General features: G+C 42.8%; 1 protein-coding gene across 1 annotated transcript in view; it reads left to right on the top strand.

The window, feature by feature from the left end:
• LOC311040304 (neuronal cell adhesion molecule-like) overlaps positions 1-24712 on the top strand; it is a 109882-nt gene that overhangs the window by 46765 nt on the left and 38405 nt on the right. Inside the window, exons 3-13 of the mRNA XM_084050505.1 lie at positions 8666-8877; positions 10592-10609; positions 11528-11633; positions 14524-14717; positions 15982-16104; positions 16976-17146; positions 19975-20086; positions 20373-20557; positions 20909-21040; positions 22082-22225; positions 23517-23628. Coding sequence (XP_083906631.1) covers positions 8784-8877; positions 10592-10609; positions 11528-11633; positions 14524-14717; positions 15982-16104; positions 16976-17146; positions 19975-20086; positions 20373-20557; positions 20909-21040; positions 22082-22225; positions 23517-23628 — 1391 coding nt within the window. The 5' untranslated portion in view covers positions 8666-8783. The remainder of the gene's footprint in view (positions 1-8665; positions 8878-10591; positions 10610-11527; positions 11634-14523; positions 14718-15981; positions 16105-16975; positions 17147-19974; positions 20087-20372; positions 20558-20908; positions 21041-22081; positions 22226-23516; positions 23629-24712) is intronic.

Genomic DNA, 24712 nt, shown 5'->3' with positions numbered 1-24712 from the left:
AAGACTGTGGTTGTACTGGGTAGCTCCCAGTGGCCAACAGTAGAAGACTGTGGTTGTACTGGGGTAGCTCCCAGTGGCCAACAGTAGAAGACTGTGGTTGTACTGGGTAGCTCCCAGTGGCCAACAGTAGAAGACTGTGGTTGTACTGGTAGCTGCCATTAGCCAACAGTAGAAGACTGTGGTTGTACTGGTAGCTGCCATTAGCCAACAGTAGAAGACTGTGGTTGTACTGGTAGCTGCCATTAGCCAACAGTAGAAGACTGTGGTTGTACTGGTAGCTGCCATTAGCCAACAGTAGAAGACTGTGGTTGTACTGGGTAGCTCCCAGTGGCCAACAGTAGAAGACTGTGGTTGTACGGGAAGTTCCCAGTGGCCAACAGTAGAAGACTGTGGTTGTACGGGTAGCTCCCAGTGGCCAATAGTAGAAGACTGTGGTTGTACTGGGTAGCTCCCAGTGGCCAATAGTAGAAGACTGTGGTTGTACGGGAAGTTCCCAGTGGCCAACATTAGAAGACTGTGGTTGTACTGGGAAGTTCCCAGTGGCCAACAGTAGAAGACTGTAGTTGTACTGGGAAGTTCCCAGTGGCCAACAGTAGAAGACTGTGGTTGTACTGAGAAGTTCCCAGTGGCCAACAGTAGAAGACTGTGGTTGTACTGAGAAGTTCCCAGTTGCCAACAGTAGAAGACTGTAGTTGTACTGGTGCATCTCCCAAGTGGGACTGTTTTTGACTGTGAAGTTGTGTGAAAAGAATCATATACAGTATGTTTAGGCAATCTTGTTTAGCTAGGTACTGTAGGAACAACGGCATGACATGCACAGAGATGTGTATCAACAGACCACGTCACCGTCATAGTGCACCTCATTGAACAAACACACGTGCGGTCCATGGGGGCCTTGAGGTTTCCTACTGAGAGAGTCATTGCAAAGGGGAGTTACTGTGGTCACCCCAAGTTTGCCTCACTTTGATATTGCAATAACGTCTGTTGGCCTTCTGGGGCCCCCTAGTGGCGGGAGCTCCAGGCAACCTCCTGGTTCGCCTGCTGGGAATGAGCGCCTCTGCACAACACGACGCATTGCAAGCTGCACCGTCGTACAAACAAAGTACGTACAGTATGAAATAAGCATGAGAAGCAGCTTAGAATCAGTAACACAAGTACGTCCTTACCTCATCCTTATGGGTCAAAGTTATTGTGCGTCTAATACAATGCATCCTCATGCAAAGCCACATGTCTCCATGTCTAGTATTTGTTTACCAGAAAATATGCCATAGTATAATATACCCCCCTGCATAACTCCACTACAGTTTAAGAATGTCGGCTCTGTTCCCAAGCCCCGTAAACCGTCTCTCTTTCCCTCCCAGGTGGACAAAAGTGCAACACTATCCACCTATTGTCCGCAGCACAAAGTGCGCTTTAGTAAATAATACTCTGCTCAGAAGACACACAGAGAGAGGCGTGTGAATGCTGCCCTGCTATTCAAATTGGTGAGATGATATATTACCTCTTGTTTTCACTCTTACACCAAGAAAAAGCCCAATTAAGGCTTTGCCGGAACATCTCAAGGCAATTTTCTTCTCGCACAAAGTGCAGTAGGCCTGGACCACTTATCTCTGAGCAAACATAAATTGTTAGCCTCATACTGTAGCATAGTTGCCTACGTAATCTTTTGGCCAAATTGACATTTCTGCCTAACTGTACTCTCCTAACACTGCTGCTTCGTTGTGCCTCATTGCCTACGTCCTCAGCCTATAAGAATGCTTGTTACATTCCAAAAATGACTTAGCCAATTATGCTATGAGGCTAACGTTTTGACTTAATTTAAATTATTCAGAATGTAACAAGAATTCTGAGAACATAGGCAGTAAGGCAGGATGAATCAGCAGTGTTAGGAGAGTAGAGTTAGGCAGATATAAATAAAGGTAGATAAACATGACTTAGGCTAAATGAGTGTGTTGACTTTGGAACTTTGGCACGTTTTTTTTGGCTAAATCTTTCATTTCTTCTTTCTTGAAAACCTTCAAAATATGACTTAGGCAATTAGGCTGTGAGGCTAATGAAATTTGTCTTCATCACATAGGAAGGTTATTCTTCATCACTTCTATCGCTCCCTTTTCAAAGAGAGAGAGAGAGGTGAGAGGTAGGTGGACAGACAGACCTGCAGACAGACCTGCAGACAGACAGACAGACAGACAGTATTGATCTAGTGATGTCTCAGATGAGAGAGAGAGACAGATGGCGAATGACTGAACAAACACAAGCGTCTGAGAAAGAGACAGGCGGAGACGGAGCAGAGAAACGAGGGAGGCGGAGGGCAGTGGTGAGAGACATTTACACAGCGGCCGGTTATATCAGCGTCGCTTTGTATCTCTCCTGTCTATGTTTGGTAATGAGATTCACATCTCTGTATAGGGGAAGGAATTCTCAGGACCACACATTGCCAAGGGTACGGGAGGCTCTGTAACTAGTCTGCCCGTGATCCTATTTCATTCTTTTTGTGTCTTTATTTACGATTCTGGTGTAATGCTGTATATTCATTTTAAGAGGTATTTTAACCCATTAAGACCTGAAACTGTGTCATTTTTAGATTTGAGCTAAAAAGCATTATTTTACACTTTGGGCTATTCAAAAATAGCAGCTATACAAGCTCATAGCGCAGCACCGAGTGCCGCGCTACGAGCTTGTACATCTGCTATTTTTGAAAATGCGTCAAAATGTGTGCAAATCTTTGAATTTATATATATTTTTAAAGCAAACATTTTTAACTCAAATCTTTGCTTCTGGGGGTCCCTGGAACAAAATATTTTGATGGGGGTCCGCGGCCAAATACATATAATTTTGGGGGTCCTTGACATGAAAAAAGATTGAGCACCACTGATATAGAAACATACGTTTTTCAGAAAACTGTTGAGATTTAGGAGATTTAGGTCTCAATGGGTTAAAACAAAACAAATGTGTGTGTCTGTCGTATTCAATATCTCTAAAAGATAGGAAAAGTATGGCCTAAATTACACCATAGTGAGTACCCCAACTTGTTTTAGTTTTGTGGCTGCAATCATTCTTAGGTGTTACACTTCTCAATTGAAGGCTTATCGTCTTTTCAAGTGTCAAAGTTACCTACAGTCATTTAACAGGTTTCCCAATTGGTTTGAAATATCAATCATCTTGAAAGAGGATGGGGTCATTCTTCAAAGAGTGCATGTTTTGTTTTGAGTGCGCTGTCTTCAAGTTCTGGTTGCAGGAAGGACAGATACCACTAAAAAATGAATAATATATAGCAATAAAAGATAATGACAGATCTCCTCACAGAAGTCAGTGTCACAGCTACAGAATCAATTTTCAAACCACTACAACACATTGGAGTTCAGGTTTCACTCCAGTCTAGAGGCACCATTGGTAATCACAGCTGTAATTGTTATAAGCATTGGTCTGTGTCCTTGACAGTAATTGTGTGTGTGTGTGTGTGTGTGTGTGTGTGTGTGTGTGTGTGTGTGTGTGTGTGTGTGTGTGTGTGCGTGTGTCCTTGCATGTATCTGCGTACCGTGTGTGAGTGTTTTTGTGTCCTTTCGTGTGTTTGTGTGTCCTTCACTATGTGTGTTTGTGTGTCCTTCACTCTGTGTTTGTCCTTGTGTTTTACGTGGTCTCTTAAGGCCCTCATGTCTATCAATCGGTTGCAGTCTTTCAGCCTGACTACTCATCTACAAGTCATGTTTTTCCTTCTTCCCGTCTATGTCCATCTTTCTGCCTATATATTATGTACAGTATATATGTAGTCTTTTGCCAAACCAAGTAGATCAATGGCTAGTTATGGTGGATTTATATTTAATAGATGATGGTTCCAGTTACTCTGTGTATTTTTCGGTTGTCTCGATGGCCTGCACCTGCTGTGTGCTCAATGCCGATGGGGGGGGGGGGGGGGGTGTGTGTGTGTGTGTGTGTGTGTGTGTGTGCGCGCGCGCGTGTGCGTGCGTGTGCGTGCGTGTCAAGGGTGAAAAGACAGAAGGGTTGGAAGGAACTTATTTTAATGAATAAAACACTATGTTAACCAGTCTGTATGATAGAGTATGTTAATACAATATAGCTAGTATTCTTGAGACATTAAGACGCCTACTGGTTGAATTGTAGTACTGCCTAGTATCTCCCCACATTCTGTCTTGGATGAGCGGAACATGTTTGGTCTCCCACACAGGCGACCCGGGTTCGAATCCCGCGTAGTACATAAAGCGAATGGACTGCAGCTTTAAGATAGCGGCCAAATGGAGATTAAAAGCAGACTCATGGATGCAGACAGGCAGGAAAGGGAGAGAGGAGGATCGGTGGTGGAGAGTGACACATGGCAGACAGGGGCTGCTGGAGGCCCATGCTTCCAGTCATCTGACCCTTAACCTCTGACGCCTGAGTCAGGAGACGTTAGAGGAGGAGGAGGAGGGGGGGGGCTGAGATGTCACATTGTCACAGCCTCCTGGCCAGCATCAACTCTTTCATCCTGTGCTTTCATGTCGTCATCATCATCATTCATCATCATCATCATCATCATCATCCTCTTCCTCGTCATTTATGTCTGACTTGCTGCCTGGGAGAGACTGGTTCACGGCAAATTATTTTCTTCCTCTTTGCTTCAGCATACAATGGTGTGTACTTGAAATATATTTGTATGCACGTGCGCACGTGTGTGTGTGTGTCTGCATGCGAGAAATATCTTTTACATGTCAGCGCACCGCACAATCGTGCGGAACTGGTGTCATTCATGCTGCTAGTGTCGTAACTCAACCTGTAATGATGTTTCTGAGACACGTTAACATGTGTAAGTGAGGTGTTGACAATACGACATGGTCAGAGATACTGCCTCTGTCCTCAGTGTCAGGATGGATGACGCTGTGGCCACGGGTGGGGATGTGCATTTCAAAGAAATAGAAAGACCAGTTTCAGTGTGGATTGGACGGCGGAGAGATGTATGCACATTAGCAGACTCTGTGACATTCTGGATAGTGAAATATGGAGATGCTGACATTTGCGTGGGGCAGTTAAGTGTGTGTGTGTGTGTGTGTGTGTGTGTGTGTGTGTGTGTGTGTGTGTGTGTGTGTGTGTGTGTGTGTGTGTGTGTGTGTGTGTGTGTGTGTGTGTGTGTGTGTGTGTGTGTGTGTGTGTGTGTGTGTGTGTGTGTGTGTGTGTGTGTGTGCGTGCGTGCGTGCGTGCGTGCTGTAATTGCAGTGTAAGGCAGGGATGGGGGGGCTGGGGTCATTTATGTTGTCTACTGATTTGTTAGACCAAGGCAGTTAATATGCTGTCTCCCTGGAGATGTGACCCTAGGCAGGCAGGCAGACAGACAGACAGCTGACTGTGGGACAAGATGCAAACATACAGAGCATTAGTCGTACAGTATCCACTTTTGGAAAGAAAACATATTGTGTGTAAATAAATGTTCAAGGTGCTTTCACTCATTAAATACAGGAATTTGAACCACTTTTACCCTGGAAGGTCCCATCTACCATGGCTGCTCTGTCCTCTATGGGGGAGGAAGTTGGTCCTTTGATGATTAACTCCTTTTACGGAGCAGAGCAGGTCAGGATTTGTGGTGAGAGAGAAAGGGAGTGGAAATGATGAAACAAAAAACATTGATTGATACCTCACTGCATCATTGGAGCGCTGAAAAAAGCCAGCTCAACTTTTTTTCTAATGCCCATGCCAGGACATGTACAGTGGTGTCCTGGTAGCTCAGTCAGTAGAGCACTTGCCTTTGACCCACAAGGTCGTGGATTCGATCCCGGGCACCGCCAACTCAGCATATGAGTGGCATGGCTTGGGAGCGGCAGGTCGTGCGGTAAGTACTGGGAGCTGATGGTAGGTGTGGCGCTCCACCTCAGCAATTCATCTCCCAGAGGTCTAGCGCACTGTAACCTACGTTCTGACAACAAGCCTCTCCGACCTACTTACAAGACACACTGGTGAACGCTGCATCAGGGTCCATGTGGTTTCCACACTCTTGGACTTAAGTTAGCACCCACGATTTTACTGTGTCATCACCGGCCAAGTATAGAGATGTCACATGATTATCCAGGATCTATATTTCTCTATTCTCTCTCTCTCCCCCATCTGTCTCTTCCTCTCTATCGCCACCTTATCCTCTCCTTCTCTGATGCCAATCTCTCTCTCTCTCTCTCTCTCTCTCTCTCTCTCTCTCTCTCTCTCTCTCTCTCTCTCTCTCTCTCTCTCTCTCTCTCTCTCTCTCTCTCTCTCTCTCTCTCTCTCTCTCTCTCTCTCTCTCTCTCTCTCTCTCTCTCTCTCTCGACAGTGAGAGTAACACCCAATTGGACATGCCAGTGTAATTGGCCCTGTCCTGGGGTTATATCGACTAACTTGCTTTGCTAGATGCAATCTGACAGTATATGCATGCATGCCTGTGTGTGTGTGTGTGTGTGTGTGTGTGTGTGTGTGTGTGTGTGTGTGTGTGTGTGCGCCTGTGTGCGTGCGTGCGCACACTTATGGTATGTGTGTAATTTGTGTGTATTCATGAACACGCTCCCCTGCTAAATACTGTATATCTAACACAACACTGTGTGTACAGGATGTGCATTTGTTTACTGTGTGTGTGTGTGTGTGTGTGTGTGTGTGTGTGCGTGCACGTGCGCTTGTGTGTGTGTGTGCGTGCGCTTGTGTGTGTGTGCGCTTGTGTGTGTGCGTGTGTGAGTGCATGTGGTGTGTCAGAGCATATAAATGTTATGTGTGCAGTGAGCATCATGAATAATGAAAAGCATTAAGCCATTTACCTGCCTGCAGCATTGTACTTCACCCCCAGCCACCTCTCTCCATCCTCACCTGCAGGCTGCTGCAGCTAAACACAGACTGTACAACTAGGGCTGTTCAATTCACCCAAAATATATCCCTACTTAGAACCAATAACCGACTTATAACGGAATAATCGGGAAACTTTTTTATAATGGACTAAATTGATTAGTCTGATTAACCGATTAACCCTGTACTATACTGTACAACAGTGGTGTACAATAATAGCAAAAATTGCCACAACGCATTGTGTCCGGTGTGTTGTGAGTTGTAGATCTGGTATTTTCAATATTGTTTAAACTAATCTTTCATTAATTGAAATCAAATCATTGTGATATTGCTTTGAAGTCATATCACCCTGCCCTACTGTACAGTCATGCCGCTTTGTGCTCAGCTGCAAGATATAATGTATGTACTGTACACAAACTAGAATCGGTGTAAAGCCCAGTACATGCTCCGTCCGAAGTCCAAACTTTTATTCGGAAAGGGAGGTGATATAACTAAATTAGACGTCATTCCGAACGTCTTAAGGAGCATGTATTTGCCCTTAGTCTGTCTGGAAATCATCACCAATTAACACAAGAGCTCCTACACTGTAAAATCCCCTGCTGTTCATTTAACTCAAGTGAAATTGTTCTCCTGGTGGCTCTTTTAGTTCAAAGACAGAATTAATGAAGCACACACACACACACACACACACACACACACACACACACACACACACACACACACACACACACACACAAGCACGAACACCCCACTACACAACAATAGACATAATTACATTTTACACATGCTTGTGGCTTACACATGAAACTTAGCTCGATGCAGTTCATAACTGCCTGTTAATGTCAACATAAGTGTGTGGTGGCTGTACTTAGGAAAATCTGTCTCCCACGGTCTGCACTGTTGTGGTGCCAAACGACAGAAGCCATCTCTCCTGGGTGTGTGCACACGTGCAATTTGTCCCATATGGCACATAGAAGACAACGTAACGTATGCACAGTATGCATGTGTACGAGTGGCAGAACTGTGTGTGTGTGTGTGTGTGCGCATGACGCTACTGTGATCCCCCACCTGCATGTTGAACTCACGTGTCAGTGTTTACAGGCTCTGTCGCACGCACTTACATGTGATGCACTATTAATCATCTGCTACACTGTAACATACTGAGTGTTAATTTAACTCTTGAACCCAAGCATCCATATTCTGGGGGAACAGTAGGCAAAAATTGCCCACAAGCCCACATGCGACACATACTGTGGGCTTGTAGATTGGATATTTTTGCCGAATAAATCTGGTGTAGAGGGAAAAAAGGTGGTCCAAGTACAGTTGCAACTCAAGTCCGTTTTGCTAAGAATAGAGGGTTTAAGTGGCCATGGGCCACTAAACTATGAGAATGTATGGACATTCTCATTGTTTAATTAGCATTGAGGATTTTTACTGTGAATATTGTCTTGTAATAAATTCATCAACACATTTAAAGACATACAATAATATACAGTAATATACAAGACATCGTCAACACTAGTAGCAATAAAGTGTTTGTACAGTAAACAGTTGGGGGGGGGGGTCATTTCTGGTGTTAAGCTTAGATGACTTTTCTAGGACCAGTTACAAATTGCAGACAGGCACTCTTTATGGTGGTTTTGAAGGAGGGTAAGGCGTCACACTGTTTGATGTCTGTTGGTAGGGCATTCCACATTTTGGTGTCATAGCAGTAGAACAAATTTAACCCCATGTTTGTGCCGAATCTGGGTTGAACGAGATCAGTGTTGCTCCCTCTGGTGTTGTACCTGTGTGTGTCTTTCACGTTATTGAAGTAGTCTCTCTTTCACTCTCTCTCTCTCTCTCTCTCTCTCTCTCTCTCTCTGTCTCTCAACAGTTGAGTGTGCGGCCTGGATGCTAACACACAAACATCGGTCTGAGCGTCCTCATCGTGTGGCGTAGCAGAACTTTGCACTGAACCTGGAGGGAGGCCTGTTGCCGTGACACAGCCGAGCATGGACAGGAAGAGGAAGTGGGCGCCGGGCTTTGGGGCCGTGCTGTTAATACTCCTGTGTCACCTGACCTCAGCCCTGGAAGTGCCTCTTGACCGTAAGCCTGATCGATTATCGATCATTGTCCCATTGTTGCATTCAATCTGATTACTCGACCATTACATTGAGGCTCAGTTCAATTTCTAACAATTGATTCAGTTTTTGAAAATTTGAACATTTAACATTTTATGTTCAAATGTATTAAAGGTGCAGTAAGTGATTTTCTTTTGTTAAAGTGAGTATTAAATAGCTTTATATTCTAATAGTAATCATTTCTTTAGAGTGTTTGTTCATTAATAGGGGTCTCCCCATCTCTCCAGCTCTTTAGTAAACAGAAAATGCATTTCAGGTTAGGATACTGAAGGATAATTGTATCCATTCAGGAGAGAGAACTCACACAGGACACAATTTAAAATTAGAAGTGATGACACAAAGAAATGAGCAGCCAAAATTGGAACTGAAACACTATAACATTTAAGCTGATAATGGGTACTCTCTCCTGATTGGATGAAATTGGCAACCCTCCTTTAAAGAGTTTGAGAGACGGGTAAGACCTCTGTTATGAAACAAACAATATAGCAATGCTTACTATCAGAATATGGAGCCATGTTTGCATATCAAACCAAAAGAAAATAACTATTCTGAGAGACACATACAACAAATAGCTTAACAAAAATCTTTTTGTTATGAACTAGAGTTAAACTCAAAGAAGGCAGAAAATAATAGACAATACATATTCAACCATAGCTTTAACTTTTTAACAACATGTGTTTAAACCAAAGAATATCACTTACCCTACCTTTTAATCTGATGAAGAATTGAAGCATAACTGAGAACAAGCGTTCTATTTTTGGTAATCAAATTGAAAAATGTTCCATATACATGATTGAAATTATGTTGAATTGACCCCCATGTGAGGCTTGATTTTGTTACACACTGGCTGCTCTAACATTTTAAGCATTGGTAAAATAAATGTTCTTATCCTTTGAAAAAGTAAAATCTTTTGGAGATAAGGTGTTTCAAGACAGCCTTTGTGTAAATCAAGCTACTGTAGTATGTTTCTATGGTTCATATTTTCTATATATTTCTTTTCTAGGGGTTGCCCTGCATTTTTAGCATTGCATGGTGGTGGTATTCATTGATGAAATCACTTTCTATCTACCTATACGCATACTGTATGATGTACATTTCCTGGGTCAAACTAATATGTCTTCAACTACTTGTCGGGCATTGATTGCAACTCCCTCAGACAATCAAATACAATTGAACAGTGGCCTTTTAAAGGTCACGAATAATAAAAAGGAAATATTAAATCCACAGAGATTTTAAAAAGGTGCCAAATAAACGTATCACGTTTATCAAAACAATGTTCTGATCATAAAATTGACGCATCCAAAGTTCTTGTTTTGTTTACCTTTGAAATCTGACAGCGACTATTATTCACGTATGCTTCTATTTTAGTTGGGGGAGGCACTTTTTTCCCCTTAAAGAGATGCTTGAATGCAGACCGAGAAAGCTTGTTACAACACTGAAAACTACTGTACGTGATTGCTGCCTTATAGACATGACTCAGGGAAATAACAAAACTCTATGCAACCATATGCGGATCCCTGTCTATGTTTAGGCAGTCGAACACAATGCAGCCAAATGCCCGAGTACTTGAAAGTGCCTCTGTTTGACCCATTACATGCTGTCCACTCCCTGTAAACTAACACCCAACCTCTCCTCAATATCCCTTCACTGTGATATGGCGCCTCACGGTGGACATAAAGCTAAAGTACTGGAAGGATGTAAGTTGGCTGCAAGAGGGCGCTGCGTTGCCTTTTTCTGTGTGGAGTTTTATCTGTTATAAAACTTCTCATATCGGTGTGTGGTTTTGGAGTGGTGCCAAATTTGCATGCCGCCATACCATCCCTGTGTTACACTGTAAAATCCTGAGAGTTCATTTAACTCTGAGAGGGTGCAAACAGAACCAAATGGATCCGTAAGGGTCCATCTGGAGCCGTTTGCACCCTTTCAGAGTTGGAAATGGATTAACAAGGATTCTGAGGATTTTACGGTGTACTAATTCACTAGCTTGTTTTGTTTTTTCAAGTCTTGCTTGCTGGATTGCCGTTTCATTGAATGGTTGCAGAGCACCATTGCATCGCCAGTGGTGAAATAACTTGTAGTTAGTTTGACCGTTGCTGTGAGTTGGTCTAGAATAGTGTGATTCTAGTGCACACAGTGAAATCCTCAGTTTTCATTTACAGTAAATGCAGACTCAGGATTTTGCAGTGTGAATAATTCTGTGGAAATGTTTGACTGACTTTGAATGACTTCATGCATGCTGTCCGTTTATCGTCTGTCCAACAAGACTGTACAAGCATTAGTGTTTAGCAGTAGCATAGCATTTGTACTATGATGGAGTGTGTGTGTGTGTGTGTGTGTGTGTGTGTGTGTGTGTGTGTGTGTGTGTGTGTGTGTGTCCATGCGCGTGTGTGTACGCGCGCACACGTGTGTGTGTGTGAGTGCGTTTGTGTGTGCGTGCGTTTAGTCACTCACCTGTGTTTATGTCTAACGTAAGCCTAGTATACTCGACACGACGATGATGCTTGCCGAAAATAACACATTTTCATGCACAGCGCATCAGTTATTTTTGGCAAGCAACAGCGTTGTGTGTAATGCTGTATAAATGAAGCTTTTTTCTTGTACCTGTGCTCCTGCAGTGCCCCAGCCGCCAACTATAACTCTGCAGTCCCCTAAAGACTACATCTTTGACCCCCGGGAAAACATTGTCATTCACTGTGAGGCCAAGGGGAAGCCCCATCCCAGGTGAGGAATCCTGTGTGTGTGTGTGTGTGTGTGTGTGTGTGTGTGTGTGTGTGTGTGTGTGTGTGTGTGTGTGTGTGTGTGTGTGTGTGTGTGTGTGTGTGTGTGTGTGTGTGTGTGTGTGTGTGTGTGTGTGTGTGTGCTTGTATTATTATACTTGTGAGGACCAACATTTTGGTCCTTGTGGGGATATTTACCCATTAAGACCCCAGGCCGATTCTGCAAAGGCCTTCTAAGGGCAGGTACACACTGTAGGACTTTTAAAGTGGTCGGGGAGTTGTCTGATCGTTAAGCATTACACACTGCAGGAGTTTATTTCTTGAAATCGGCTGTCATATATCGTTGTGGTTTTCACACTATAGATTGATCCCCGACCAGGGATTACACACTGTAGGATAGTTCACTAGGATGCTAGCTCCAGAGTCAGACCCAATACATACATTTGTGTTTATTCCTATTCATTTTAATCGACGTATCCTGTGATACAGTATGCCTCTCTCCCTCTCCCTCTCCCTCTCTCTCTCTCTCTCTCTCTCTCTCTCTCGCACATCAAGTGCACTGAAGCAGTCAGTGACAGTGTTGCCATGTCCGCTTATTATAAGCGACTTTGGGATTGTTTTTCTGTAAAGTTGCTTGAAAGTGTAGTTGCTTTTTTGGCCTGGTTGCTTATTTGGTTGCTTATTTCTCTCGCAAAATCTGGCAACACTCACAGACAACGACACACACACACACACACACACACACACACACACACACACACACACACACACACACACACACACACACACACACACACACACACACACACACACACACACACACACACACACACACACACACACACACACACACACACACACACAGATCGCTCGCTTCGCTCTCTTTGTCTTTCTCTCTCTCTCTCTATCTCTGTGCAATAGTCTCAAATAAACAGCCCCCCTTCGAGCATGCTCGCTCACTCTCATTCTGTTTTATAATAATGTTTAACAGGACTGGACGGTAACTATGTGGGGGATCTGTTTGTTGTGGTCAGGTCCACCGACCTTCCATAGCCACGGTGGCTGTAATGTGCTCTCATTGGCTGTAGTGTACATCTCCTTGCAAGGTGGTCGCAGCTCCTTTCATACTGTATGATATTGTCTGCTGTCCTGTCTGGGACACAGCTGATTATCTAACAAAATAGTTATTTGAAAACGGTCGGAAAACCATCGCAGATGATCGTGGCCAGATCGTCTCGCAGAGCCTTTCACACACAGCGAGCATTGTCTCGCCGATCAAAGGAGGCCGATCTGCGTCAGATCGGAAGGTTTTGTCGACGAGCGCCAAAAAAAGTTGCGGACAGCAAAATCGGACCAAATATCCTGCAGTGTGTACCTGCCTTAAATCAGCAGTTCTCAAACTTTTTTGTAATTCAAAATTATTCAAAATGTTTGTAACACTTTCAAGACTTTTCAAAAATGTTCAAAAATAGCAGTACAAGCTCACTTCGTGCCGGACTGTGAGCTTGTGTATCTGCTATTTTTGAATAGCCAACATATGAAATCTGTTGAAATATATACCCTAAAATTGGGTTGAAAGTGACACTTATGAAAGGGAATAAACAGAAAGATTGTTATGTACCTGTACTGTGGCCCTCCGGTTACTGTGAGTGCTTGATGCGGATAGCTATAACAAAGGAACAACTCCGTAATTGAAGGATCCAAAGCATATTAAAAATAGGTGCTTCTACCCAGGTTCGTTGCCATGACAATCAAACGATTCAATATTTGGAATGAGGAATTCAGCCCTTGTTTGCCCTATGTAATCTAAAGACAGCATGTTTCCAATGTATGGTTTGGTTAGATGGTTTGGTACCGGTGAGTTATAGGCCTGTCAGATTCTGTTCATTGAAGAATAACAATGAAACTACTATCTGAGAAATTAACTTTTGACCAAAAATATAGTTATTAGCAATAACTAAGAATTTGAGCCAGTTTATGATCAGTTTACAATGATTAGTTCATTATGACTGAGGCTGACTCCAAATCTGGTGCCTGAGGGTAATTTAACCCCAGAGAAGTGAAAATACAAATCACCATGGCAACCACTGCCATGGAGACCAATGTTTTAGAAACCTGGCAGAGCACATTAACCACAGTTTGACAGATCTGTTCCCAGCCTCTGAACCAAGTCAATTAGAATCAATCAGTTTGCATGTCTTGCAGTCTGCGATGAATACAAACAAGTCTTAAAAAGGAACAGAACTGAATGGTTCCAGATTATTTGAAGGCTTTGGGTACCTGTGTGCTACATACTCTATTGTTTGTTTTTCTCATTGATTTTAGTCCCATTTCTCATGACTTACAATTACAATTTAGGCATTCCGTAGACTCTTATCAACACTCTATCCAAAGTGACTTACAATAAGCAAGGTAATCACATACATACATAACAGTAGCAGAGAGAGAGAGAGAAATGTTCCACCCACTTCCAATTAATTCAACTAATTAGAGGGAATAATAAGGAACAGCTGTGTGCATACTTGAACAATCACGCCTGATTTGTATTTGTATCAGGCCATTTAAACCTGACAGACTTTGTTTTTGTTTGTTTAATATCCAAGTTAAAATACCAACATTCACAACAAAATCTTCCCTTACTTTCATGAATGATTTTAAACCTGTAGACCTATATGACAGGATACAACTTGTTTAGATGGGTGTTTCATTATATTGTACGACCATGATGTGCCAACCTTTTGGATGTCTTTCCCATCAGAACAGTTTACTTAGTCTTCTGTTTAAAATGCCTCTGAGTAAACCTCACCAGTAGCTTTGCAATAATATTATGATTTTGAAGTGCTAACCTCGAAACGTAACATTAACTACAGTTATGTTGTTCTTGACGAGCGCAGTTTCTCGTGGACGAGAAACAGCACACACTTCGACGTGGAGAAGGACTCCAAGGTCCTGCTGCGCCCGGGCTCCGGGACACTGGTCATCGACATCAGCGGGGAGAAGGCAGAGGCCTACGAGGGGACGTACCAGTGTACCGCCAGCAACGAACATGGCACAGCCTTCTCCAACAACATAGTCATCAGACAATCCAGTAAGGCCGAACAGTTTTCGGTGGTGCTCAAACTTTTTCATGTCAAGGACCCCCAAAATTATATGTATTTGGCCGCAGACCCCCATCTCAAAATGTTAGGTTCCAGGGACGAAGACGGAATATTTTAGTTCAAAACTTTGCTTTAAAAAATATATACTATATATATAAGGTTTTGAAAAAAATATCACGATTTTTCAAAAATAGCAGATCTACAAGCTCATGGCACATCACGATGAGCTTGTATATCTGCTATTTTTGAATAGCCAAAGTATATTATCCTACTATAATTCTAGTAACCTCTGTCTGTAGTGGTGAAGCTGCTACCCGGTTCTCCTCAGTGGCTGGAGCAATTGCTCTGATTTTGCACACAGCCATTGACCATTACCATCTGACCTTAACTGTGAAGCCCGTTTTTCAATTTCATCAAATCTCAGCTTCTTATTAGCGTTTATGTGTCAAACAATGGTGGACTCTTGATCAAACTGCGCATGCGTCGCGTCGCGCCTGTGTGTGTCTACAGCGCAGACTTTACCCCCGGTCTCAGTAGTGGGGGGCGGGGCGGGTGCGGGGAGAGACAGGCGAGTTGAGTGAAACGAGTTGGGGAAGCACACTGCTCACGCGACAGGACATGCAATAACCCCACGATTGCAACTACTTTCGCCTGCACACTTCACTGGGTATGGTCTAGTAACAGTTAAAGTGGTTAAAATCTAAAATGACACAGGCGCTTTCCCGGTTTGAATGGGTTAAATCAGTTATTGTAACCACTTAAACCCTTGACCGGCTCTCCTCAGGGCTCAGTTGCACACCTCACCTCTCTTGCATGTCGCTGATTGTAACTGTAGGAATAGTGACAAATAAATCTTCTTGATTGATTCTATACTAGGTCTGTTCCTTTTTTCCCCCTGTACACCAAATCTCTTCGCCGAAAATAGCATCTCTACGAGCTCATAACTTTATATGCTTGTAGATCTGCTTTTTTCACTCAAAGTTCGCCCCAGAATAGGGACGCTAGGGTATTTGGTTAAACTGCTCCTCAAAAGCCTCGACATTTTGTTCTATCTAACAAATAAATAGACATGATGGTCCCTTTATTTTCAACACTGATGCAAGAATGATAAATACATGATTGAGGACTTTTATCATTCTACTAAGTACTAACTACAGGTGGTATATACTAATGCAAGAACAGGTGCAAGGTTCACTTCAATGTCATCAAAGCCACGTCTCTTGATGTAATCTGTGACGTTTCCGTGGCTCACAGGGTCCCCCTTGTGGTCAAAGGAGAGAAATGAGGCCATCATGGTGCAAGTCGGGGTCTCGCTGTTGCTGCCGTGTCAACCCCCCGCTGGGCTGCCCCCTCCTGTCATTTTCTGGATGGATAACAGTGAGTTTATCAAATCAATCAATACATTGTATATAATCACAGCTTGAATCGCTCAATATGCCAAGGATGTACAGTAAATGTCATTTATCTTTTTGAATGGCTATGCTGGTATGCTCTCTGCCAGTGGTTCTCAACGTGTGGTCCCGGGACCCCCAGGGATCCTTGAGGGGGTTCCAGGGGCTCCCCAGCTTAATCATTGATAGTTGATCGTCACCATCATTACATGTGCAATTCAGTGGTGTAAAGTACATGTACTCAAGTACTGTACTTTAGTACAATTCTGAGGTACTTTTACTTTACTGGATTATTTCCAATTTTCTATATTTTTACTTTTACCCCACTGCATCTCAGAGACACATATTTTACTTTTACTCCACTACAATTATTTGAATAGTTTAGTTACTAGTTACTTCGTAGATTTCAATTATTATTACAAAACATACAGTACATTAACCACCTCTGCCCTATTTAAACTTTAGCTATTTGAAAAAGCTCACAAGCTTGTAGATCTGCTATTTTCAAAAGATTTGTATACATTTTAGACATACTGTATGATAACATGTGAAACGAGACATTCTGCACAATGAGTACTTTTACTTTTGGCCAAATGCTTTATGCCAATATACCTTATGCCAATACTTTTGTACTTTTACTCAAGGACATTTTGATTACCGTACTTTTACTTGTAACAGAGTGTTTCTAGTCTTTCTACATTGCAGCATTGATACTTTTACTTAAGTAAACAATGTGAGTACTTTTTCCACCACTGGTGCGATGCAATTACAACTAGAGAATGTACAAGAATCACTGTCATGAGCGTTATCTCTACCCCTCTCTCCCTCGCTGTTCCTCCCTCCCCCACCCATCCCAGACTTCCAGAGGCTTCCTCAGGACGAGCGCGTGTCCCAGGCCCTGAATGGGGACCTCTACTTCTCCAACGTCCTGTCGGAGGACACCAGGAGTGACTACATCTGCTACGCCCGCTTCCCCCACACGCAGACCATCCAGCAGAAACAGCCTATCTCCATCACCGTGCTCGACAGTGAGTCTCCAATGCATGTATGCGGTCCCAGCATCTTGCCAGACCGCCGCTTCACATGCACGTGTTTAACGATGAAAATGCTAATAATAATAATCTATTAGTCAGTATCTCTACAACTTAACCACTTCATGTGGTTAAATGAGCCAGTGTGTTATTTATCTGAAGATTCAAGTAACCTACCACCTTTTAAAGGTACTGTGTTTTTGTGCTACCAGTCAAATTAGGTCCCTTTTTCTTTTCAGATTTGTCGTTTTAATTTCAGAGTTTAGTTTCAGATTTGTGACAACGTAAAATGTTCCCTTAGCTTTGGTTGACTGTCCATCTTTATTATCCATTCATTATTCATTTTTGTACATTTTCCATTTAGAGATTCCACATTTTGCTTTAAAATGTGTGAAGTTTTTCATATTGCTCTTTTCATGAGAAATACAAACTTTCACATGGGCGAGCTGCACTGACATGTCATTAGACCGACCCATGTCAGAGACATAACGCTGTCATTGTCTTTCTCCTTGTCTGTCATTTCCTGAGCTCGCAATGGAAATTCTGACTATTCTGTTTGTTACGTTCACACTTTACTCAACAATGGCTTTAATCAGATATCTTACACTATCTACATGTACTGTGCTCACTTATGGCAATGAAATGTGAGCACACAATGACACAGCACAATTACTTTTGGAAAATCAATACCTGAAGCTAATGCATTGTTGTAACTAACGACACACGATAAACATGTAATTAGCAAAGTAAAGCTTGTGCCTGGACATGGTAAGTACAATACGACATGAATTAGGAGTTTTCATTAAGTAATTGCAGGGTGTTATTATGTACTCCATTGTTTAACACAGTGAGAAAAAGCCATTGTACCGTATACAGTAAAATCCTCAATGTGTTGTACACTTGTGGGGTTACATGTAAATGTCTTGCCCAATGGTCAGGGACACTTCAACACAGACTGGCCGAGCCTGGGGTCGAACTGGCTACCCTCCGGTTCCCAGACTGCGCCTCTACCCACTCAGCTACCTGTGTGACCGACCTAAATCAGCACTGAGGATTTTATTGTGTACACAAACATAAAGTACTACCCATCCCAGCATTCCTTCATAGTATTGCATGCTTATGATTTTCTGTTGAATTTCAGTGACGAATGAGACTGTGGCTGCTTTGTACAATATGACTGATTTCTATAGTGGTGAGTTCTGCTGGTTTATTCCATCCCAACACCCCCCCTTCAGTGTGAACCCAGCCCTGTGACCTCACTTCCTGGCCGTAAGCCCGATTCATACTTCATTGCAAGACAGTGTTGTGCGTCGTAAATAGACGACTTACAAGCTCACAACGTGCCGCATCCGCGACGCGTTGTTGTGAGCTTGTTGGCCTATTTTCATCGCACGACACCGTCGTGTGACGGAGCATAAATCAGGCTTAACCCTGCAATACCAACCTTGAACTACACGCTCCTAACTCATTGCCAACCCCATCCCATGTCACTAAATGAACACTAATAAAATAAATATTTTTGCTTTTAACTTATTTCTCACAACACTCACGGCTTGCACAGCATATTATTGCAACTTGAAATAATCAACCAATATCAGCCTTCAGCCTTTACCATGCATGAATCAAATCCGTAGTGTTAATTTTGCTGTAATGTACAAGTAAGGGTCCATTTTTACACTCCGATTTAAATTAACACTCCTGATTTTACCAATCATAATTATATGAAATAAGAAATGTATGAAAAAAACCTGTGATCTGACTTAATTCTAGCACAATCAGCCTTGCCCCTAGATGGCAGTGCTGGGACATGCTTAAGAGCTATGCAGAACTAACGCAATGGCATCACAATCGTATATAGATTTGTAGATCCTTCCATGGTCTTTTCCTCCATTCCTCCATCCCCTCCAACCCCTGGAAAAAGACACATTGAAGGATCTTTATTGTCTAATCTGTCTTAATCTGACCTTCCATTCTTCAAACTGGAGATACACACAGGCTGTGTGCATCCCTATAGTGCCTTCTTCTTAACCCATAACTCCATTTGGTTCCCATGTGTCATGGCCTTTTGGTTGAAAGGCAGCTTGGAGCCACTCAGGGACAGAACTTCGATGGGGTGGAGGGCGGGGGTTCTCGGAACCCTGGGTCATCATAGCAACGTGTCTGTCATTGCCTTTCAGATATTGTTGAAATGTGACTGGGCAGAACAGGCCTGTGAGGAGAGCTTGTTGTGGGGAACGTTAGCGATCGTATTGTATTCCATCATATTCCATACTTCATTTTCTATCCCCCATGTTAATTATCACAAATGTTATTGTGCAACAGGCAATCATATATACCACCACATTCAAGATTGAAAGTGTTTGCTAGTGTGGATGAGCTCTCTACTCTCATCCCTCATGTCAGTACGAATGTAAGACTGTAGCTAGTGTACTTCTCCCAGACTTATCTTCAGTTTGTAGGCGTGCGTGGTGCTGTAGGTTCCAACTGAAGCCAGAGCTTTAACTGGGCCACACATTGGCCATGGTTCTTAAAGCCATCGTGTGACCCAGTTGTTTTGCGCTACTAACGTAACCAATCGTAATGATCCCAATCCTAGTGATTTAATGCTGCAATAATCTTTTTTTTTTAAAACATTTTATATGCTAAATAAATTAGGGGGAATAAAGACAGATGCTTGTGCTCAATGCAGTTTTACTTGTTTCAATACAATTCACAAATTATTCTATTTTGCTTCAGAAAAGTAAATATTTCCCAGTAAAAGATGCGTTGAGAGACCCATATTTCACTCGGCGTGGTTCTGACATGCTTGTGTTCTGTGTGTTCAGACAGCCCGATAGGACAGCGCCTGCCTACGTTCATGGTACCTCAGGGCTCCAGCAGCACCAAGATGGTTCTGAGAGGAGGAGTTCTGGAGCTGGAATGTATCGCAGAGGGCTTGTAAGTAGTTATCAAACCTGAAGCAGTTGGTACTCTATTTGAAAAGTGTTGTAGACAGCATTCAGCCACTAGATGTTTCACTGCACCTCCCCAATAGCTCTGTTGCATAAGATTTCTTCAGCTTCATAAGGCAGCAATCATGCAGTTTGCGGTGTTGTAATGTGGCAGCTGACTCCAAGCGTTCCTTTTGGGGGACACTGTGATGTGTCCCATTTGATGAGAATTTAATTTCAACAACAGTAAACCTCCCCCGTTATTAACGCTACTGTGTTGGTTTCCATGGCAGGCCTACTCCAGAGCTTGCCTGGCGCAAGGAGAACGCTGAGCTTCCCAGCGACCGGATGTCCCTACACGACTTCAAGAAGACACTGAAGATCGTGGACGTTACAGAGGCTGATGCCGGGGACTACCGCTGCACAGCTAAGAACAGCCTCGGCAGCATGCACCACGTCATCAAGGTCAATGTTAAAGGTCTGTGGAAGGACGTGTCAGCCAACAGATCAGCTTGGGGGTTTTGTTTTTTCCACAAACTTGGCTGAGAGACCATTGCTCTACTGGTGCACCGTAGCACCGGTGGCAAGGAGGAGTCTGACCGCCCCATCACCAAGGAGTTAAATGTGATTTTCTCTATTCGTACAAGTGCCGGAAATAGCTGATCTGAGCTTTTGCATCTGCTAAATTTGTTTTATTGTATTCTGTAAAGTTTCACCTGTAATGACATTAAATTGGTTATTGGTTATATTTTTTTTTTTCAAAGAAGAAAAATGTTTTTCCCATTATTATTATTTTCTTAACTTTTTGTTTCTTTCTGTCGCTGTATAGCTGCTCCGTTCTGGATCAGTTCCCCCAGGAACCTGATCCTGGCCCCTAAAGAGACGGGCAGCCTGACCTGTATGGTGACTGGTGACCCCAAGCCTAAGATCAGCTGGTTTGTCAACGGAGTCCCCGTCGACAGTGAGTAAAACAAGAACCCAGCTATGCAGTTCTGATTCCCACCTCACATACAGGAAACTAGCGGAGGTTTCAGTCTCAATACTACAGATTGTACCGCACCCCTAGTACAGTTTCAAAACACTTTGCTTTTCTATGATATAGAAAATTATGCTCAGCAATGGCTACCCAACTAAATCTACTTTCTTTATCGGCCCGTCACTGAACACCATAAAATCAATCAGGGGGCACGGTGGCACAGTCGGTAGTGCTGTCGCCTCACAGCTATAAGGTACTGGGTTCGACTCCCGCAAGGGACGCTGTGGGCGCTGGGGGTGTGTTCTCTCCTCCGCGTCATCAGTGCCCATACCCTAGGTGGGGTTGGCGAAAGGGCCTTTCTGTGTGGAGTTTGCATGTTCTCCCCGTGTCTCCTAGGGTAGTTAATACCCTCACAACAACATGCCTCACTATACTGCCTCCCCCTGGCCAGCCGGGGCGCCTGATGGAGGAGAAGGGAACTGGTTGGAATAACGTGTTCCTTCCACGCGCAACGTCCTACCAGGGAAACTCTCCCCTGTCAGGTGACAAGAAGGTCAGTTGGCTCTCATGCATTGAAGGAGGTATTTATGACAATTAGACTTGACGTGGGACGGTGCATACTGGGAAGGTGAAGCAGTGTATCAGTATTTTTTTCTCTTTTTTTTTTTAAGACTCATGCCTCTTTCCTTTTCTTACACACAAGGACAAACCGTACAATACGAAAGAGTGCACACCCGTGTATCAGTATTTAGAGAGAAAGACAGCTTGTTTTCAGTTACAATACTTAATGCTATTAATGTTTTCCACCACTTGTGACCTATGATGATTTGTTTGGTTTGTTGGGCCTGGGAAAGATAGTTTTGTAGCTAATGGCAATGGTTATGTCCCTAGTTTTAAGAATATTAAGCCGTAAGAAGGCAGCATAATAATAAAGTCATCAACAGGGCCATTTAGCCGTCGTGGTTGCGGAATATAAGCATTGACAATATAAATGATGTTAAAAGGCCCTTTGTGATCTTTTTGCAGATGCACCCAAAGACCCCAGCCGGACAGTGGAGGGTGATACGGTGATCCTCAGAGACGTGCAGACAGGCTCCAGTGCTGTGTACCAGTGCAACGCATCCAATGAGTTTGGTTACTTGCTGGCTAACGCCTTTGTCAATGTGCTTGGTGAGTTCAAGTTGAAGATTTCCTTGTTAACACATTGACCGCGAGGCCCGTAGCCTACGGGCCGATAAATCCAACCGTAAAGCGCCGATCCCGTAGCCTACGGGCTATGCGCCAACTGGTGCTTTTTCCTTTTTTTCGAAAAAAAAAAAAACATTTTTCAATTTTCGATACGGCACATTTCATTGTAACACCACCGGAAATGGAATTATTCGGGATCCGGTTTTGCCGATCCCGTCGGCCCCCGTTCTAATGACGAAACTGAAACCCCATTTTCTCCTTGTAGTTTTTTCTCCTCGGTGATCACTGTTTAAAGGACAACTTTGTTTTTTTACAACCAAGGTTTATGTTTTAGATTGTAATTAAAGTAAATAAAAGATGAGTGTTAAAAATTTAAAATGTACTGCTTTCTATAGTTTTAGCCATTTTTGTGATCTTTTTTTACAGTGGGCAGGGGCATTCTGTCCGGTGGCTAAATATGTATTTTTTTACACAATAACCCGGTGTTTTCTTTATTATTATTTACAGTAGCTCTTCTAGCCCCCAATAACTCACATCTGGCCATCAAAGACCACTGGACCTTTTTTATTGTGTAAAAAAGGCATATTTAGCCACCGGACAGAATGACCCCGCCCACTGTAAAAAAGATCGCAAAAATTGCTAAAACTATAGAAAGCAGTAAATGAAAAAGAAATAACACTCATCTTTTATTTACTTTAATTACAAGCTAAAATATAAACCTTGGTTGTAAAAAACTAAAGTTGTCCTTTAACATAAACCGTTCTAACTACAACATGGATGCCCCGTTTGACACGTGGTTTTCACTGGTCGAACCAGGCAGATCTCTGCGATGTTTACAAACAGTGCACAGCTCAATCTTAAGGATTTTAACAAGGTCTATGGCGACGTGAAAAAAACTAAAAACAACAATAAAACGTTGGCACTGGTGAGTACATTATGAGATTAACCTCTGGCGGTCAATGTGTTAAAAATGGTAACTATTCAACTGTAAAACGTGAATGCAAATTGAATGGTGTTTGAGTAATGTGTAACTGTGCACTTAACTCAATTAAAGGAGCACTTCGTACCATTTTCAACCATATCTTGATATAATTGGTCCTCACTCATGTTCATTATAAGATATGGTACAATTTCTCGCTCTGTGCCTCAGAGGTGGGCTGTGGTCAGCTCAGAAACCAGGTGTAGTTCCAGACTCTATATAGTGTTCGGAGATTGTGGAATAGTTGTCTGGCTATGCGAGACTACAGTATATGTAATATTCTTCTTTCTACAGCTGAGCCTCCGAGAGTCCTGACTCAATCCAACAAAGTGTACCAGGTCATCACTAACAGCCCTGCTATACTGGACTGTGCATCGTTTGGCTCTCCAATACCAAATATCACATGGTGAGACGAGAAGAGAACATACACAGTAAACTATATTATATATATTATGATGTTGCTATAATATAGCAACATCTAAAATGACACAGATGCGTTCCCGGCTTGAAAGGTATTACAACGTATAGGTACCATAAAGATTGGTTAAATAGTTTTACAGTATTCATTAAACTAAGTTCTGATTTGCAGCTTTAACCCTTTAAGACCTGAAGCCGATTCTACATGTCTCCTAAATCCCAACAGTTTTCTGAAAAACCTTTGTTTCTGTATCAGTGGTGCTCAATCTTCTTCATGTCAAGGACCCCCAAAATGATATGTATTTGGCCGCGGACCCCCATCAAAATATTTTGTTCCAGGGACCCCCCAGAAGCAAAGAGTTTTGAGTTAAAAATGTTCGCTTTAAAAATATATATATTCAAAGATTTGCACACATTTTCACGATTTTTCAAAAATAGCAGATCTACAAGCTCGTAGCGCGGCACTCGGTGCCGCGCTATGAGCTTGTATATCTGCTATTTTTGAATAGCCCAAAGTGAAAAATAATGCTTTTTAGCTCAAATCTAAACATGACACAGTTCCAGGTCTCAATGGGTTAAACTAAGTTCTGATTTGCAGCTTTAACATTGATTTACTGTGTAGAAGTGTATTGGTCATTCATTATAATACATTTCTTCGTATACATATTTAGGTATCACTTCCATGGCATTGTTCCCTGTTCGAGCCACAGAACCATGTGTACAATTTAGCACAAGGTGGCCAACCGTTTTGGGCACAGCCTTTTTCCAAGGCTGGTGTGATAACCCAGTGCCAGACAGTGAAAACCTCCATTGCTTTTATGTCATATTGTAAATTGCAAATTGGAATAATACACGCATAGAATAAGTCAATAATTTAACCACTTTCAACGTGGCGTCCCTATTTTGGGCATGTCATTTATAGACATGACTTTTCAATAATGTTCCATAATGTTTTGAAAATAGACAAAATGGTAGATCTACGGGCTCACAACGTGCCACGATGTGACGCGTTTTGAGCTTGTAGATTGACACACAGACACGCTGCGACTCGCAGCGCAGCACAGGGCACCAAC

This window comes from Gymnoscopelus microlampas (genome assembly GCF_963454915.1).
Source record: "Gymnoscopelus microlampas genome assembly, chromosome: 23".
NCBI classification, from domain to species: Eukaryota; Metazoa; Chordata; class Actinopteri; order Myctophiformes; family Myctophidae; genus Gymnoscopelus; species Gymnoscopelus microlampas.
Note: the sequence above shows the minus strand (reverse complement) of the source record. Positions and strands in the feature narration are given on the sequence as shown.